This window comes from Labeo rohita, chromosome 25 (assembly GCF_022985175.1).
Source record: "Labeo rohita strain BAU-BD-2019 chromosome 25, IGBB_LRoh.1.0, whole genome shotgun sequence".
Taxonomy (NCBI): domain Eukaryota; kingdom Metazoa; phylum Chordata; class Actinopteri; order Cypriniformes; family Cyprinidae; genus Labeo; species Labeo rohita.
This window is the reverse complement of record NC_066893.1, coordinates 1,280,273-1,300,826: the sequence shown is the minus strand read 5'-3', so window position 1 is coordinate 1,300,826 and position 20,554 is coordinate 1,280,273. Positions and strand designations below refer to the sequence as shown.

At 34.2% G+C, this 20,554-nt stretch overlaps 2 protein-coding genes across 2 annotated transcripts in view; both read left to right on the top strand.

Annotated features, from left to right (window-relative positions):
* LOC127156179 (uncharacterized) overlaps window positions 1-340 on the top strand; it is a 70,731-nt gene extending 70,391 nt beyond the window's left edge. The window contains exon 7 of the mRNA XM_051098914.1: window positions 215-340. Coding sequence (XP_050954871.1) covers window positions 215-340 — 126 coding nt within the window. The remainder of the gene's footprint in view (window positions 1-214) is intronic.
* A 14,267-nt stretch (window positions 341-14,607) lies between these two features.
* The window catches only part of LOC127156587 (ankyrin repeat domain-containing protein SOWAHB), a 33,406-nt gene continuing 27,459 nt past the window's right edge, over window positions 14,608-20,554 (top strand). Inside the window, exons 1-2 of the mRNA XM_051099536.1 lie at window positions 14,608-15,481; window positions 18,541-18,627. Coding sequence (XP_050955493.1) covers window positions 15,431-15,481; window positions 18,541-18,627 — 138 coding nt within the window. The 5' untranslated portion in view covers window positions 14,608-15,430. The remainder of the gene's footprint in view (window positions 15,482-18,540; window positions 18,628-20,554) is intronic.

Sequence of the window (20,554 nt, the reverse complement as noted above, 5' to 3'; positions counted from 1 at the left end):
GTTGTTTGACCAGGAGCGTTTTTGTTGCCTGATAGTGTTAGAGGAACAAAGCGGGTCTTCTTTAAAGGTGAAGAGAAAAGAAAATAAAACACGCTGACGACTTCCAGATATTGTTTGTCCCCTGGATGCAAGCGTAGCCTGTATTAGCTTAACTTCAGAAGCCTTCGGCCCCAAGGTTGTGTATTCTGCCACTTATGCACACTTCCGAAACAAGGGAGATGGTTGGACACAGAAAACGGAGAAGAGGAAAAAGAAAAGGAAGGTGGCAGACGTGTGTCTGGTTGTAAATCATCACATATGTGCCTGGCAGCAGCAGCGGGTCTCAACTCTATGGGAGTGAGGCCCAAAGCAGCAGCTCTTATTAAATTTCCATGAAGTTTAGTGAATTTACGTGGTGAGCGAGGATGACAAGGAACGGCTGGTGCTGCTAAGTGCTTGCAGCGTTGCTGCAGAGCAACTGGCAAGAACACTTACCACCTCTGTAGCTACTGCTAATGCTAATAGCTACTTATTTTACTCTAGTTTAACCAGTTGCTAGATATTAATGGGGCATTCTCAGAAAACGGTGGGAATTACATTGACATGTGAAAGTTTGAGAATCCCTTGCAGAATCTGTGAAAATGTTAATCATTTTTACAAAATAAGAGAGATCATACAAAATGCATGGTATTTGTTATTTAGTACTGTCCTGTGCAGTGTTGGGGGTAACGCGAATTACGTAATATTATTACTTTTTCCAAATAACTAGTAAAGTAACGCATTACTTTTTAACTGACAAGAAAATACTTTTCAAAGAAGTAACGCCAGTTACTTTTCCCCCATTTATTGATTAAAAGCTCTCCTGTCCCCATGTTGAGAGAAATCGGGAGTAAGATGTTAGTTCTAGAATAAGGTTAAAATAAAGGTTCAAACACTCACTGATGCTCCAGAATAAAACACAATGCATTAAGAGCTGGGGGTGAAAACTTTTGAACAGGATGAAGATGTCCATTTTTTTCTTATTTTGTTGAAATATATATATATTTTTTTCCATTTAGTACTGCCCTTCCAAAGGAACAGAAGATACTTGCATGTTTCCCAGAAGACAAATTAAGTACAATTTACCTTCAAATTCAAAAAGTTTTCACCCCCAGGCTCTTATAGTGCATCGTGTTTCCTTCTGGAACATCAGTGAATGTTTTAACCTTTTTCAATAGCTGTGTTTGAGCCGCTTAATTGTCCACAGTGTGAAAAGATGGATCTCAAAATCATTCAGTCACTGCTGGAAAAGGTTCAAATAGACGAAAGATGTTGGAAAACTGAAAAATCTGCAGGACTTGAAGGATTTTTTTCTGAAGAACAGTGCTCAATTTAACTGTTCAGAACAAACAAGGGACTCATGAACAACTACCACTAATCAAAAACAAACAAACAATAACTAAATAAAAATACTAAATAAAACAAAAAACAGCAACATGCATTTTGTATGATCTCTCTTATTTTGTTAAAATTATTCACATTTTCACAGATTCTGCAAGGGGTTCCCAAACTTTTGCATGCCACTGTACTTTGAAACAGTTACTTGTGAACTAAGACCTAAAGCATCAGTATGTGTTTACAGCCTTGCAGTGCAAGAACCAATAGTTTTTGAGGAAAAGATTCCAGGATTTAGTGGACTTTAGTGGAATAGTGGCCAGCAGGTCGAAGGTCCAAATTGCAGTTTCAATGCAGCTTCAGAGTGCTCTACATGATCCCAGGAGAGAAGATTGGGTCTTATTAAGTGGCCATTTTCCAAAAAAAATAAATAAATAAAATGCAAATTTAAATACTTGAAATACTGCTCATCTTGCACTAGCTTGACTTCACGCATTACGTGATCGCGCACATGTGACATAGGCGGAAGTACCGACCTAGTGTTTACAAAGCGAACATGCAAAGAGAATCAAATGCCCTTAACACAAAAAGGTGAGACAACGATGTCGGACAATTTTTGGAGGAAATTTTTTTATTCTAAACATGAACTAATCCTTTAATTAGTAATTAATCAGTAGTAAAGCATGGCCCAAAAATTCCTGCAAGTTGTTTTTTTTTTTTTTCTTCAAAAATTGAAACAAATATTGTTTATTGTTCTTCCCACTAGTTTTCAAAGTCAAACGGATTTCATAATCTTTAGTCACATCTACCATAGGGTGAATGTGGTCCGGCGGGATTCTGTTTCAGCCTAGTGCAAGTTTGTGGACCGCCAAAGAGAACACTTTAAATCATGTGTCCGCTAGCATGCTAGTGCTGATAACAGCAAAATGTTCTTTTGTGTAAGTGATGCTAACCTAGACAACAACAGGACATTTCCAAAGAGCACGCAAGGTTTTTTTCTGTACCCCACAATACATTTTTTCAAACAAGGAACCGGTTCAAATGCATCTTCATTGTCTTTAAAGATAAGATGGGACATTCTCATCAGATCGGACTTCAGATGTGGCAGTCAAAGATGGACATTTTCAGTGGACCTTTTTGCTCATCCAGTCCCCCCAGGTCAACAGTAATGGCCAATGCTCTTAACCAGGATCTGATAAAAGCGATAGTGTTGATGGGATAGACAGCATCTTATGTGGCCATCACGATTGAGAGACAAAAACTCATAGGAAAGGTTAATCTCAGGCCCTTATCAATCAATTACATTTGGCTTTGTGGAATTAATGGCATGGCTGGAATTGCTTGGCAGGATTGAAAAGGGTTTGTGCGCTGAACTTGGCATTGGCGTCTCTAGGGGAAATGAAGCTCTTTGTGTTTGAAGCATCACAGCCAAATGGTTCAAACCCCTCTCATAGACGCAGATACAGAGCAAGATAACAGCTTCTCAAATTAATTAGTGCCTCCTCGTTCCCAATCAAACGGTTACCTTGAGTCCCTCGTCAATCCCTGCAGGAAACGCTGCTCCATTGAAATTGTGGTGTGTGACTTTGTGCGGTACATCCTTTGACCATGTTTGATTTATGTGGCCGTGATGTTTACAATCTCATTAGATTTGTCTCCTACATCTTTTCACAGGACTTTGTCACCGTAAGTACATGAGGACTTTACCTATACCCCTTCATCCCCGTCCTCTTCGCTTCTGCTTCACGCCAATAGATAGAACTCATTCAAACCCAATTATTAGCTGTCCCTCTTTTCATGTAATTCTTAGTTTTAACCTAATCTATCTGTTGTCTGCATTTACGCTCAAGTGTTGTTTCAAGAAGATCATCAGTTGTTATCTGAGGCTGGTTGGGATGGGCACTGGGGTGTTATGGTGCTCAAAATACCAAAACTACCAACTTAACTACAATTTTCAGTAGAGTAACAGTAGTTGTTTTCAAACGAAGTAGCTTTTCCATTAAAATGTTACATTTTGCAACAACTAGTGGCGTAAAAAAAAAGAGTAAATTATATTGAAAACACAGGTTTACACCCAAGTGTGTATATATAAGCCTATAATTTCTACCTTCTGTTGTTTAAATTAACCATTTTGAGATCCAATTCATTTCACTTAAGTAGTAAACCTGAGTATTTTTCGATGTTGCAGTTTCATACAATTTGTACAATGTGAAAATGTAAATTTTGTGATAAAACTAAACTTAAAACTGAACCACTAACCCCATTTCTAAACCTAACCCTCCGTGGGGCTTGAGTAGGTTGTATGAAAACGTGAATAAGATTATTCTTCTAAGACAAAATTTCTGTACGTATCTCCTCCTAGAGCTTTCAAGCTAGAACCACCAAACTCGGCCCAGACCTTCAGACTGGTCTGACTCGGTGTGCTGTGTCTTTTCAGACTGATCCGGCTTACGGTTTTCATAAACCAGACTATCAAAACCACCAAAAATCCCATAGACTTACATTGACGGAATGTTCAAATGAGCCAACACTCTTCAAACTCCAAAATTAAAATTTTCCTTCTATGTACTATTTTGAATCCATTTAGACTCATTCAAACTCATCTATCTATTATTTCTAATGTTTCTAATCTATTTAAATCATGTAAGCATTATGCTAATCATGCTAGCAACATGCTACTAACATGCTAATTGTGCCAGAATCATGCTAGTAACTTGTTAATCGTGCTAGAAACATGATAGCAACATGCCATTAACATGCTAATCATGTTAGAATTATGCTAGTAACTTACTAATCATCCTTGAAACATGCTAGTAACTTGCTATTCATGTTAAAATCATGCTAGTAACATGCTAATCATGCTAGAAACATGCTAGTAACTAGCTAATCATGGTAACAACATGCTAGTAACACCCTAGCAACCACCATGAGTACCTAGCAACTGCATATAGCAACACCCTTAGCAACCGCCCCGGGGACCATAGCAACCGCATAGCAACCACCCCAGGTAGCATAGCAACAACCTAGCAATGACCCAGAGTACCTTAGCAACCGAATAGCAACACCGTAGCAACCACCCAGAGTACCTTGGCAACTGCATAGAAACACCCTAGCAACCACCCCAACAAAATTATATTGGAAACACAGTTTTACACTCAAGTGTAAACATAGCAACACCCTAGCAACCACCCAGAGTACCTTAGTAACTGCATAGAAGCACCCTAGCAACCTCCATAGCAACCACCCTAAGTAACCTAGCAACCACCCTAGAAACACCCAAGCAACCACCCCAGTTACTCTAGCAACTGCCCTAGCAATCACCCCAAGTACCCTAGCAACTGCATAGCAACACCCTAGCAACCACCCCAGGTAGCCTAGCAATCTGTTTTTCTAATATACTGTGTTGCCTTCAAAACATTCAGACTTTAATCTTTCAAACTATTTTAAACTAAAAACTATTTCAAACTGAAAACACTTCAAATTTCAAACTTTTAACTGTCTGGCTAGGCATTTTCAAGCCAACTTAAATTTTGTCTACAAACTTTACTATCGAGTTATGAATTGTCATGCGACAGTGTTGAAAATGTGCACAGTTCATTTAAATGAACTAATCTGTGCAGAAATTGATTAAGATTTTTTTTTTTTTGCAGTTGTATGCAAAGAGCTTCAATATGGTTAGCCACTTTTTATTAGTAGCTTGCATTGTTCATCTAGCCAAGTCAGTGTTGACAGCCATGAAAAGGAAGTCAAAAATGACAGCAACTTTGGGGGTGTTTAGATGATTGATATGCATGTATGAGTAGAGACGCCCACTGGTCAGTTGGATCCATCGCAATGCTGTTGTTTACTAGAATATGACACCAGGGAAATCAGATTTGCAAACAATAACATCCAAGGGCTCGCTAATCTTCTTAAGAGAAATTAATGAAGGGGGGGTGGAAATGAGAAGGGGGTGTCTGTAGCCAGGTTGGACACTGATCTTAGGGCGATCGAATAACAAGGGAAGATGAAACCAGGATCTGGGGATTAGGTTGAGGAGATCCCTGAGGAATCAAATGAGAGTTTAGCCTTTAGACTCACAATTTCTCAGCTTAGAGCCAACCACCCCCAAAACTTCAAAAACGGGAGGCTTTGAAATGGGAGTAGGTGTCCATAATCCCCTCTGTGGATGGTAATCTATGTACCTAGATTTGGTCCTTCCCTTAGCCTGAGCTTTACAACAATGCTCCTCTCCTCTTGGGCTGGTCAACTTTAGCCTTGTGATGTGTTGATGAAGGTAGAATGGATTAGTTGAGTAGGTGTTCTCTTTAGAGTAGTTCTTTCATTAGATCTCATTAGCTCTCTTGACTAGAATGTAAAGGAAACTTGCCTAGAGTCCATTGTACAGTGTTTCATTTGCATCAGGACAATGTTTGATCCATGTTGTCTTCAATCACTGTTGTCTTCAATGACCTCATTGGATTTCCAGGGGGTAAGTATGCTCTCTAAGAGTCGTTTTTGTTATATCAAGTTTGTTAGCAGTGCAAGCATTCCCATAGTAGAGGAGCGACCCGGGTCATATCTAGGGACCTGAATATCACAGAGACTTTTGGGTGGGCTCTTTTGACTTAGTAAGCAATCACAAAGACTATGCTAGCAACAAAATAGCAACATACTAAAACCATTCAGAATACCTCCAGTGCCCTGATGACCACCCACAATATCAACCTGACATCATGATGAAAACATACCTGTGGGAATTTCTTAACAAGATGAGTAGTGCTAAAAGAGCGTTATTTTTTTTAATTATTATTTTTTTTTTCCCCTGGAACAGATAAACGTACATATGGTTCTCACTTGAAATGTTCGTTGGGTGGCGCTATAACGCTGATGCTCCATGACTTTTTAAAATAACGCACTACACTACACTACATCTGCACTATACCTAAACCTACCCGATAGTATGAACAAAAGCGAATGTGACATAAAAATTGCAAGCATGCCATTTTAGTTTTAGCTTTAGTTTTTTGATCTCTCATCTTTCAGTTCTTTCATCATGAGTCATGTTTTTCACAGGATTTGTACCCAAGGACTCCACATCCTAAATCCAATTATATGCCGGCTGAGCTACAGAGCAAGCTTGCTACAGCCAGTGTTGTATCCGTTTTCAAACCCCTGCCTAATTATTACCCCCTCTCATTGAAATTGCTACATGATTGCCTACTCCTAACCCCTTCGCCACACCTAACTCTAAACCTACCAATACTAGGGGGGGTAGTTATCTGGCAAGGGTAAACACCGGAAAGCAAAACATATGGAGCTGTAATCATAACTGTGTACAAAAACGATTACAAGTGCTCACTGTTTTACCACCTCTAGTGTTTATTTCTATTGGAAACTGCCGTGATATGTACTAATCAGTACATATTTCGCATCTTGCGAAAAAGTTCCCGCAAGGGCTCCCAAATATGATGATCAATTATGGTGTGTGCACACTGAAAGCAAACCAAATATTCACATTCCATTACTTTCTCTAGACTACTCACAGGATGTTTTTTTTTTTTTATTATTTTATTTATGTATTTATTTTTTGCTTTAATTGCACGAATAAAAACATAATATGTTTTCCTCTGATTTTCCCTCTTCGCTGACTGGCATGCCCGATAATGCATTATGCAAATTTCCTGCTCGAGTTAAAACTTTTTAACTTGCGCAGAAGATGGAATTAAAGCAAATATCACGCACTTGTGACTATTGTGTTGCCCAGTTTACGTCATCCAGCTCGAATTTCCATCTTTGTATTGACTTTGTATGTAATCTACTCATGCAAATAATTAAATTTGCTTTTGAGATGCATACAACATAAGAATTTAAGAAAAAAAATTACAGTTTGAAAATGCAGCATGATCTATTGAGAATTCCACAAAACGTACATTTACTTGTGTTTTTACAGGCACTATAATGTACAATACTGACATATTTACAGCATTTTAACGAGCAATACTGACGTATTTTCAGCAATTTAACGTGCAATACTGATGTATTGACAACATCTAAAATTACTGAATGAATTATTTACATATGAACAACTTTACAAACATACAAATTAATCCTTATGAGTATAGAAAACGTGGCATTAAGTTTTTCTTATATTCAGTTGTCTTATCAATAGTGTTGTTTTCAATTGCATTATTAAATGAAGCTTACTCCTGTACTTAAAGGGGTCATCGGATGCCCATTTTCCACAAGTTGATATGATTCTTTAGGGTCTTAATGAAAAGTCTCTAATATACTTTGATTAAAAATTCTCAGTGGCTTTGTAAAACAACACCCTTTTTACCTTGTCAAAATCAGCTCTGCAAAAATCATCTGATTCTAAGGGGTTGTTCCTTTAAATGCAAATGAGCTCTGCTCACCCCGCCCCTCTCTTCTCTCTGTGAAAAGACTCTTCTCTTCCTAACTACCACGTTATAAGGAAAGGTGATTGCAAAGATTCATAAAAAAAACCCTTATACTCACTTCTGCTGTAAGTGAAGCTGGATCATGAATGATTCGCACAAACATAGACGGATATATGTAGATCGGGAGGCGCATTCCCTTCACAAACAAACGTAATCTACTGCATCTTTAGCAGCTCAGATGTCGGGAGTAAATGATGACCACTATGTTCATTATTACATCCAGCAACACAACACCTCAATCGCTCAATCGGAGATATTCTTGTCTAACTTACATCCCTGCTCCAGCATCGAAACAAAGAGGGCGGACTCTTACAGCTGATCTGAGGTAAATTGCTCATGTCAATCAACTATCGTGGGAGCGGCCTCTGTGGGTGTGACGCCACACCAACAGGCATCTGAGAACGGCTCGATTTGAAAAAGGGAATATTATTTTTACAGATTAATTAAAAACCACTGCATGGATTTTTATCATTATAGGGTAGATTTGTACATACACTGCCAACACACATTAATGTTCAAACAACATGGAAAACTTAGCATCCGATGACCCCTTTAATACGAAATGATAACCATTTCATTCTGTGTGATTTCTGCTGCCAACTAGTTTCGATGTTAAAGGGGTCCCATTATCCCTTTTAAAGTCATGATTTTGTTTTGGGGGTGTACTAGAACATGCTTTCATGCTTGGTGGTTTGAAAAACTTGTTATTTTTAACACAATTTACATTATTACAATACATTTCTCCCAGCCTGGCACATAAGGTTTGATTAGTTCAGGGTTTAATGAAGGCCCACCTTCCGAAAAACAAAATGTGTTGTGATTGGTTAGCTGTCCCACTGCGTTTCGTTTGGTGAACAGCTTAGATGGTGTTTCAGTACTGCCACGCCCCTTGCCAAAGAAGCAAGTTCCGTGTACAACTGTTAGCGCAAGATAGATGAAAGTGATTCTTGTGTTTTAAATATGGATATTTTTCAAAATGCATTGATTCGCTACAGGAGGCCTTTAGTGTTGGGTCCTATCGTCAGCCTGCGAGATTGCCAATACATGCAAGTTTATGCATTTTAAAAAACACTTGCATTATAAGTGAAACTAGCTACACGTGATGAATAAATCTCTTACCACACACTGCACACGTCTGCAGTGCATTCCAGTTCTGAAGCGGCCACTCTAGTCAATGCTTGTGTTTATACCCGCCACGCTGCGGCTCGTTGAAGCGGTTAGGATAATCCCCCACCTCGTCCCTACCCTCCCTCCAACAATTAGAATTTCCATGGGCGGGATTTAATTTAATGATATTCTAATGGGCCACATTGTGACATCATTGCATGCGGAAAACAAACGCTGTAGTCCAAAGGAGCCGTTGTAGTTCTTGAAAAGAAATATATATATATATATATATATATATATATTTTTTTTTTTTTTTTTTTTTTTTTTTTTTTAATGAAACATCTCCTTTTGGAGTGGACTTTGAGATTTATAACTTTGTAGATCTTTTTTATGCTCAAAAATACACACCACACTGACTAAAGTTCAAAAAGTGAAAAAAAAGCATAATATCACCTCTTTAAACAAGACTACACTTTAATCCCTTGAAATAAAAAACATTTCTGCGGTCGTTTAACCAGTACTTATCATGTAATATACTTAATGTAATTTTGCCGTGGAACACAAAAAGACATTTTCACATGCTGTGAGTGACAATAGAACGATAAAATATACCAAAACCACAACATTATTACGAAAGGAACTATTGGACTGTAACTGCAACACATTGTCATTTTTGCAATAAATAAATTATTATGATTCCACTTATCTTTTTGCCATGTATTTCTTTATACTGTACAGAATCTTCTTAGAGCTATATTGTTGCTACAATGGTAATTTCCCTGCATATTTGCTGCATATTATTTTTATATCTTTTTTATATCTTTGATTCGTTATAAAATGGGTAGGTATAGGTTTTACGGTAGGTTAAGGGGTCTAAAAATCTAAATCGCTTATCTATTAAAATAATTTTAAAAAATGCATTGATACAAATATCTTGTTATAAAAGATTTGTAAATATTTAAGTTTTTTATCTAAAAATATATTTAAAAAATGTTAAAATATGTCAAAATTGTACATTTCAGCATCAATAAAAACATACAAAAATGTATGTTTTGTACTTCTAAACGTTATGCACTAATACCATTGTATTAACAAAGACACCACGCTGGAAAATGTGTGGTAATACTTGCACAGTTTGAACATCATAGCAATTTGCATGGTTAAGCAATCTTATTCTTTAGAAAATGTAATTTTCTATTTGTAAAATCTATTTTTTCTTACAGCACTGACAAACAAAGTAATGCAATGTGCATATATCACTGCTTTTCATTGATCTTTATTAATTCAACCTACATTAAAAGGCTTTGTCTGCGTTTTCAAGAGCACACAATCTAATAATGAGAGAAACCAGTGTTAATATATGAAAACATGGTCACGGTGGTTTACACCTTCAGGCATCTTCATGCAGGAGCTGAGCACTCTTGTTCAACATTAATAATTGCAATGATGAGGTATTTAATTCATGTTAATTTGTGTGTCTGGTATGCGGCCCTCTCTATACGCACAGGCAGCCGAATGATCATTGTGTCTAATTATAGTGTAATGACACGGCAATTATTAGTTTAACAAACAGGCACCGCTCCAGCCGCCTCGGGGCGGACATGCACCTCTCCGCAGCTCTCAGCCAATAGGAGTGGAGGATTGAGCCACTGTGGTATAAAAGGATTAAATTCATGCTTCAGTTTTAGGATAGGGAAGGCTCTTTACATCTCTTTATTGGCCTTTTGTGTGTTTACAAAACAATTTCACAGTGTTGAAGCGTAAATGTGGTGAGACTTTAACAGTTTTCTGAGATGAGAGGGTGAAAAGAGTATATACCTTCATATTTACGATTCATGAACGCTGACAGAGGGCTTGTTCTCTTCTGCAAGTGTAAGATGGAAAAGATCTGACTGAGCTGCTTTGCTAGTTACTATACACAAACCTTCTAACGCAGCATCATAACTGAAATGGACCCGCATAAGAGGGATTTTATACATCTAGACAGGAAAAACTCTGTCATACAAATAGACCTCCTTGCTCAAATAACACTTAAGACTTTTGAGTTCAAGAGAGTTTAGCGTTAACATGTTGCTAAGCAAAACACTTGACAGTCTAATGGAGTTATGCAGGGGTGGTGTATTTTTTTAAGGCCAAATCCGGAAATGAGGTTCTCATTTTTGTACTTCTTGTTTCATTGTCACAAAGTCAGTGGTTTTTAAAATGGGTTTTTGGTTAAATGTCTAAAACACATATTGAAATCAGGTGACTGTAGTTGGTTCAGTTGCGTGTAGCTTTTTTTTTTTTTTGCATTTAGCTATTAATTTTGTTTCTTACTTTATTACTACTTTTTGTGTTTAAAAATGTATAAATGTTAATAAATAAAATGTGACTCTGGTCCACAAAACCAGTCTTAAGTAACACAGGTATATTTGTAGCAATAGCCAACAATACATTGTATGGGTCAAAATTGTTGATTTTTCTTTTATGCCAAAAATCATTAGGATATTAAGTAAAGATCTTGTTCCATGAAGATATTTTGTAAATTTCCTACCATAAATATATCAAAAAGTACTTTTTGATTAGTAATATGCATTGCTAAGAACTTAATTTTGGCAATATTAAAGGTGATTTTCTCAATATTTAGATTTTTTTGCACCCTCAGATTGCAGATTTTTAAATAGTTAAATCTCAGCTAAATATTGTCCTTTCATAATAAACCATACATTAATTAAAATAAAATACATTAAAATTCAATTCAATTCAATTCAATTCAAATTTTAAACTTATTTAGATGATGTATAAATCTATTAATTAAAAAAAAAAAAAAAGTACTCTTATAACTGGTTTTATGGTCCAGTGTCACATATAAATAATGAGTAAAATGGCCCATTATTACATTTTGATGATTTAATTATTATGATTGAATGTTTGTTTAATGCAGTGGTTCCTAACTACACTGTAAAAAACAATTTGTTGAGTCAACTTAAAATAATTTGTAACCTGGATGCCTTAAAATTTTAAGTTAACTCAAAAAAGTTTATTCAACCTGAAATGTTAAGTTGTAATAAGTTACAACTTAGATATTTGTGTTTGCTAAACTTAACAGATGGGTAAGATCTAAGTTGTCACTTAGTATAATTTAACATTTCAAGTTGAATAAACTTATTTTAGTTGACTGAACTTAAAATTTTAAGGCAGCAGGGTAACAAATTATTTTAAGCTGACTCAACAAATTGTGTTTTTTTATTTTTTACAGTGTAGTGGGGCACAGCTCAAAAATAAGTTTCAGGTCTCTTCTGCTATGGTCACAGACAGTAGGGACAAACTATGCTAGATGCAATTAATAAGTGACTAGCCATATCATTTAGTATAGTTTTCTCCTCTATTTTAAAAAGGGTTTAAACTCCTATGTTCTGTCAGTCAAACTACAATGACTAGAAAACGACATTTATGATGTTCACAAATATATGAAATAGTCAAATCAGTCTACGAAAGTTAAAAAATGTGCATTTTTGGTGAGCTTATGCAATTTGTTTTCATTTTATGCAATAAACAATTCTGATATTGAGTTGGGTCGCCACTTAATGTGAAATCTAGGCCCTGAAGCCAAACCAGTTGAGTACAACCCCTTCAATTCTATCTGAAATTGAAAATATTCAAAGCTTTCAGTATTATCAAACCTCAAATTTGAGTGATAAGGTCATAAAAGGTCTGTGTGTGTTTGTGTTTGTGTATGTGTGTGTGTGACTGCTCTCCCTGTGCAATAATTCAGTGTTATCCCAGCAGTCATTGTAAGAGGCTGTTAATGTTGCTCTTTTGTGTGGGGCTATGGCCGTTTTTAAACAGCTCCATATGGTGACAAGCATCAGGCTTTGAGTGAGAGTGCGTGTGTGAGGGTCTGCTCTCACCCTCTCTATTGAGCCCGACCACAGAGGAGCACTATAAGCTGTCCTTTCACACTGCCAATAAAAGACAGAGCCTCCATCTGGCACACACTAACCCTCTCTCTCACACACACTAAACCGCCCCACACATGAAAATTACACTGCTTCTTATGGCCAGCTTGATCAAACTGGAGGAAAATAAATTTGTGTAGTTTGTTTTGTTTGTTTCATTCTTTTATTTTATTTTTTTTTTTTTTATTTATTTATTTTTTTAACATTTAATGTAGATGATAAACACTGGATTTGACATGTATTATTATTATTATTATTATTATTATTATTATTACACATGTACACTTTATTTTTGGAAGGTTTGTTTGAATGGCTTAATTATTAATTAAATAATTTTACTATCCATAAATGCACAAACATAACTACATTATCGTAACCATTTTTTCACCCATTTTATTTTCCACAAACTGTAAATCGCTTTAAAAAAAAGAAATCAGATTTTTAGCATACTTCATAATAAACAAAATATTTGTATGTATGTATATAAATTCTATAAATTGTGAATATTCCTTAAGTATATACATGAATGTGTTTGTATTTATATATACATAATAATTACACACAGAACACAAACATATATTAGGCAAACTCAAATTTTTATTTTGTATGTGATTAATCGCGATTAATCGTTTGACAGCCCTAAAATATTATTATATATAATATAATACTATAATAATATAATATTAATGAAATAAAAGGTGACTTAAGTGTTTCAAAAGACTTTCATGACTATTTGAACATAAGTAGGTACACATGTAAAACGTGCATTTTTGCAATAATATTAAAATAAAGGTTTTACTTCTCTAAAGTATTAAACATATTACATAATATAGCACATATAAAGTGCTTTATGATTATAAATTTAAACTCTAGTGTGTTATTTTTATACTTTATTGCATATTCATCAAAGATGTGTAATTATAAATATATTTAAATACATGACATGTAGTGTTTTTCAACAAAAATGGCATTAACGTATATGTTGGCTTACCATAAATGCATGTCTGTATATTTTGCAGTAAACTTCAACCAAATTACACTACTATTGAGTTCACTGTAGAGCTCAGGTAATAGCATTTATTGTAAATTGAAACATTTTTAACAAATGTGACCCTGGACCACAAAACCAGTCATAAAGGGTCTTTTTTTTTTTTTTTTTTTTTTTTTTTTTACATTTTATCTAAAAGCTAAATAAATAAGCTTGTTAGGATATGACAGTATTTGGCTGAGATACAACTTTTTGAAAATCTGGAATCTGAGGATGCAAAACAAAAATCTAAATATTGAGAAAATCACCTTTAAAGTTGATCAAATGAAGATCTTAGCAATGCATATTACCAATAAAAAAATAAGTTTTGATTTTTACGGTAGAAAATTTACAAAATATCTTCATGGAACATGATCTTTACTTAATATCCTAATGATTTTTGGCAAAAAAATAAAAAAATAAATTACATTCACTCCGTACGTATTTATATTCTATACACTGTAAACAAAACAAAACAAACAAACAAAAAACCACACAATTTGTTGAGTCAGCTTAAAATAATTTGTTACCCTGCAGACTTAAAATTTTAAGTTCAGTCAACTCAGATAAGTTTAGTCAACTTGAAATGCTAAGTTGTACTAAGTGAAAACTTAGATATTTGAGTTGACTTAACAAACAAGTTGTTTTTTTTTTTTTAACTTAAAAGCTGGGCTTGTTACATTTTAAGTTGAATGAACTCAAATATATATAAGTTGTCACTTAGTACAACTTAACATTTCAAGTTGACTAAACTATATTTTAAGGCAGCCAGGTAACAAATTATTTTAAGTTGAATCAACAAATTGTTTTTACAGAGTATTATAAGTAATCTTTTTATATGCATTGTAAAGTGTGGGCCTACTTCTTTTTCAAAAGGATATGAAAAACGTGATTTTGATATTTAGTGCTCCAATACATTATGCTAACATGTTAGGTTTTGCTTTTCTGTAGACTGTTTAGTGGATATTGTTTTATTGCACATTGTTTACTAAGTGACTATAGACCTGGGCAGATTGTTGCTCTTCAGGACGGGGCACAGACTGGCCAGAGACCAACAGAGAAGAGGACATTTCTCAACGGATTGTATGTGTGTGAATAAAGCGGGGGCCTGTCCGCCCAGCGAGGGCTCAGTAAGAGACGGCTTATGGGGTCAAGGTGGGCTGCCAGCTCTTGCGTGACAAGATACATAGGGCTTTTTGATTCGCTCTTTGGCAGATTACAGGTTGCTATAGTTTCTCTAATGCTCAAATCAAGCATTCAGCTAATCGGCTCAGAATAGGTTAAAGGCTGCTGCTGATTTGGAAGAGATAAAACTCGGCGACAGAAAATTGGGGAGGAGAGTTTGACAAAAGCACGGCTGCTCGGGCTTTGATGTCCCCGCTCCGCGTGAATGTGGACGGGGACTGGAGAAACACTCTGAGCTTTTGGCCAAACACGTCGATGTGACGAAACACAATGGCGACTATGGAGAGCAACAAGGCCCAAAAGAGTTGTGTTATCCTATTACTGATGTTGTTTTCTTGCTTTCTTTCTCTGGCTCGCTCCGGGAATCTCTGACACACACTATGAATAAAAAAAAAACAACACTTGGAACTCCTCACTCGGACCTGAAGTTTGTAAGTAGCCTGTATGTTCATCTGTGTTCATGCATAATTAGAGATGCTGTGTAGTCTGGAAGACATTTGTGGTTACAAAACCGTAAAGATCAGTGATAGCAATGATAAATAATATTTAAATATATATTGAAATTGTGACATCATGTGGACCCTTTTGAATGCAATGCTGGATTATTTTAATAAACTAAAACCAAAAATTAAATAATTCAAACTAGATCTTTCTCATTTTCACTTAGTTTCACAACTTAGACTGAAATAAAATTAATAAAAACTACATCCATATGTAAATTAAAATGAATAAAAATGACACAAACGCACTAAATTAAAATGAAATTGGAAAATAAAAAAATACAATTTTTAAAACACTTAATTAAAAAGTACTTAGTGTTGCATAATTTTTAATTACCAAAAATTGTACGGTAAAATTTTGTAATACACTGATAACCACTAAAAGCAGGTGTTGATAAGAAAGTCACATGATGAACCAAAGCTCATCACAACAGCTTTTAAATATCGACATATATAGAAGGTGCACAGTAACATTCACATAAACACTAAAAACCAACATGATAGCACACATGAAACTGAAATAATGCAATAAACATTAATTTAACAACATTAGATGCAACATACAACCCCAATGTTTAAAAAAAAATGCTAAGAAAAACTAAGAAAAAAAAAGTTATTTCAACAACAACAACAAAAAAACATGTAACACAGAGAATTCTGGGAATGCCAATTTACGGTTATTCACTGTATTTTATGGTCTTTTACCATTAACCATTTAACGGGTTTTTACAGTAGCATTTTTACAGTTAAATTCACAGTCATTTTTTGCAGTGTTCTTTGCAGTGATCCATACGTACAACAATTAAAAAAAAAAAACATGAAACAACTTTGAAATGAGAAGTACATTATGTATTCGTCACTGCCCGTCTGACGGGAAGCACAGCTGAGGGGTTGGCGTCCTTGAGTTTGGCTCTTTTAGTTTGGCCTCAGTGAGCTAACATTGTGCTGAATTAGCTGCTATGCAAATGACTCAGGCCTGTTCTCATTCATTAATGGGCCCAAATCTGCTTATGCAAATGAAGCCAAACACAGCTTTGATAGGTGCTGCATAAATGAGCTTCACATACAGTGACCCAAAATTTTTTACTTTTGGTATTAGGACTGTTAAGGCACACATAAAAATATCAAAATGTCATTGATAAAAATTATGATAAAAATACCACTGTAGTTGTTAATTTATTGTCTGACAACACTATATTTATTTAGAAGTGAATCGAAATAAGGCTGTATTTTATTTTATTTTATTTTATTTATTTATTTATTTTTTTTTAATTTAGTACAGCCCTTCAGAAGCTACAGAAGATACTTACATGTTTCCCAGAAGACAAAATAAGTAAAATTTACCCTGATCTTCAAATTCCAAAAGTTTTCACCCCTGGCTCCTAATGCGTTGTGTTTCCTTCTGGAGCATCAGTGAGTGTTTGAACCTTCTGTAATAGTTGCATATGAGTCCCTCAGTCGTCCTCAGTGTGAAAAGATGGATCTCAAAACCATACAGTCATTGTTGGAAAGGGTTCAACTACACAAAAATGCTGGAAAACCAAAGAATTTGTGGGACCTGAAGGATTTTTCTGAAGAACAGCAGCAGTTTAACTGTCCAGGACAAACAAGGGACTCATGAACAACTATCACTAAAACAAAAAAACACAGCTGTGGATCATTCAGGAACAACAGTATTAAGAATGAAGTGTTTGTCTTTTGAACAGGGTCATTTTTATAAATTCAACTATTATTTTCTCTTGTAGACTATATGAAAACATCTTTTTTATGTGAAATATATTATTCAGGTCAGTACTACATTAAAAAAAAAAAAATAATAATAATAATGATAATAACATGCATTTTGGAAGACCTCTCTTATTTTGGTACAATAATTAAAATATGAAAGATTCTGCAAGGTGTATGTAAACTTTTGACCTCAACTATAAGTAACTTTTAGCAAGTTTAAGGTTCAATAATAATAATAATAATAATAATAATTATTATTATTATTATTGGTATATTTTGGTAAATAAATAAAAATAAATTATTATTATTATTATTATTATTATTATTATTATTATTATTATTGCTCACTCGGATGAATTTAAATAAATAAATAAATAAGCAAGCCTGTTTTTTCAAAAAAGTTTGTTTTCATTGAAGTGTAATGGGTTTTTTTTCATTTTTATTTATTTGTTTTATTTAATAATAATAATAATAATAATAATTATTATTATTATTATTATTATTATTATTGCTCACTCTGGTGAATTTAAATAAATAAATAAGCAAACCTGTTTTTCTAAAAAAAAATTGTTTTCATTAAAGTGTAATGGTGATTTTATTTTTCATTTTTATTAATTAATAATAATAATAATAATAATAAAAATGTTGTTGTTGTTTACAATAATAATAATAATAATAATAAAAGTTGTTGTTTATCTGCAACAGGGTTGCAGATGTTATTATTATTATTATTATTATCATTATTATTATTATTATTAGTATTAGTATAGTCACATATATACTGACCAAATGCTGTTATTCACTTAATCTGAAAACAGACTACAAAATTTATCTTACAAAAATGGACCTTGCAAAAGGTTTGATACAGAGAAGATTTTCAGTGAATAACTACTTAAATTTTGGTCTGTTCCTCACAAAAAATCTCTTGTGTGTGTGTGTGTGTGTACCACAGAAAAATAACAGCATACATGTTTGGATCAACATGAGTTTGAGTAAATAATGGCAGGATCTACTTTTGGGGGTGAATTATTCCTTAAAGAAATCAACAAAACAGCCAGTCGTATAAAGCAAAACACACTCGGTGTCAGTATGACCTTTGTAAATGAGGAAAAGAGGACCGCTCACGTGAGTCCGGTGCTTACGGTAGCTCAGCGCTCCTCTTATTAAGCCCAGGTGGGCCGGCGTATCCCGAATACATCACACGTGTGATTGACAGCGGCGTGGTGATTGACAGCTGGTGTGTTTGCATGCGTGTGTTGCAGACGGCGCTCCACTGGGCGGCCAAGCAGGGCCGCGTGGAGATGGCGGACATGATGGCGCGCTCCGGAGCGGACGTCAACCAGAGAGCGGTGAGAGCTGACAGGAGCCAGCGCCCCCACTGACACACTCACATTTACACCTCTGCAGGGGCCCACGCACACAACGCACACCAAAACACACACAAAAATTAACACCTCCTCCCGCCAGCGCTCTGTGCTCGTACGATCCGCTCAGGCTGGCCGTATAATGTGTGTGTTTGTGTGTAATTAAACTCTAATTTCTCTTTAATACGAGCCCTTAGGTCACAAACTCCTCCGCCTCTTTGATTCGATGTGGCTAATCAGCTAAATTTGACTATTAATCAAACACACTCGCAGCGAGAGCTCCGGTTTTAAGTGGAGTGTGTTTGCATAAACATGACCTCATGTTTATTTATTCCAGATCTACTAACGGTCGGGCAGTGAATGCTTTGGCCTTCCCCTCACTTCATGCATATTATAATGCACTGTATCTTATCTCGTCATATTGAGGGTTGGTGAAGTGCAAAGGAAATACTGACAGGATCTTTGTGCCTCTGGCAGCACCCCTCCTCCCGACCCCCCAACCTTTATTTGGAGGTCTATTTTCCCTCTATCACCCAAAGCATCGTGGATCCTCTCAGAAGGTTATTTCAGATCAGATCCTGCTGCAGTTTAAAGAGTTCAGTTCAACCCTTTGCAAATTGGCTGTTTATATACATGTGGAGATCCAACAGTGTTTGTATGTGGGTCAGTGAACAAAAAATTAGGATTAAAAGAAAAAAAAAAAAAAAAAAATCAATGTACACAATGTGTAATCTAGTAGTATTTATGTATTTATTTACAATTATTAACAATATTTTAAACTGATAATGACACTTTCTATTTTTTACCATCTTTGTTATATTTTCTTATATTTATTTTTTTATTAGTTTTATACTAATATTAAAATTTTAAATAAATATAAAAATAATATATTTTTAAATTCACTTATATTGTAAATAGAAAATCTCAAGACAGAATAAATAAGGCAAGATAATTTCAACCATCTTAATCAAAAATAAAATATTTTAATAAATATTAAAATAATGTATTTAAATAAATTTATATTGTAAACAACAAATCTCAAGATAGAATTAATAAGACAATATAATTTCAACCATATTAATCAAAAAATAAAAATATTTTAATACATATTTAAAAACAAAAAAATAATAAATATTTTTTAAATATTTTAAATAAATTTTTCTTGTTAATGAAAAAGTAATGACATAATTAATTAGACAAGATAATTTCATCCAAATTAATAAAACAATATTTTAAATAAATTTATATTATAAAAAAAAAAAAAAAAAAAAAAAATGGCAGAACAGAATTAATAAGATGATCATTTCAACCAACTTAATAAAAAAATTTAGTTTGATAAATTTGAAAATAAAATATTTTAAATGAATTTAAACTGTAAATAAAAAAAAAATCTCAGGACAGAATTAATAAGACAAGATCATTTCAACCAACTTAATCAAAAATAAAATATTTGATTACATATCAAAATAAAATATTTTGGTAACACTTAGTAAGGTTCCATTAGTTAATGTTAATATAATGATAATAGTTAATATATTAACTAACATGAATAAACAATGAACAATGTACTTATTACAGTACTGATGTTAACTAATGTTAACAAACGCAACTTTTGATTTTAATAATGCATTAGTAAATGTTTAAATCAACATTAACTTAGATTAATAAATGCTGTAGAAGTATTGTTCATTCTTACTTCATGATAGCTAAATTAGTTAACTAATAACCTTATTGTAACATGTTATTAATATTTTAAATAAACATATATTGTAAATAAAAAAAATCTCAGGACAGAATTAGTAAGACGAGATCATTTCAACCAACTTAATAGTAATAATAATAATAATAATAATAATAATATATTCTAAATAAATTTATATTTTTTTTTAATAATAAGCAATTCCTAGGGACA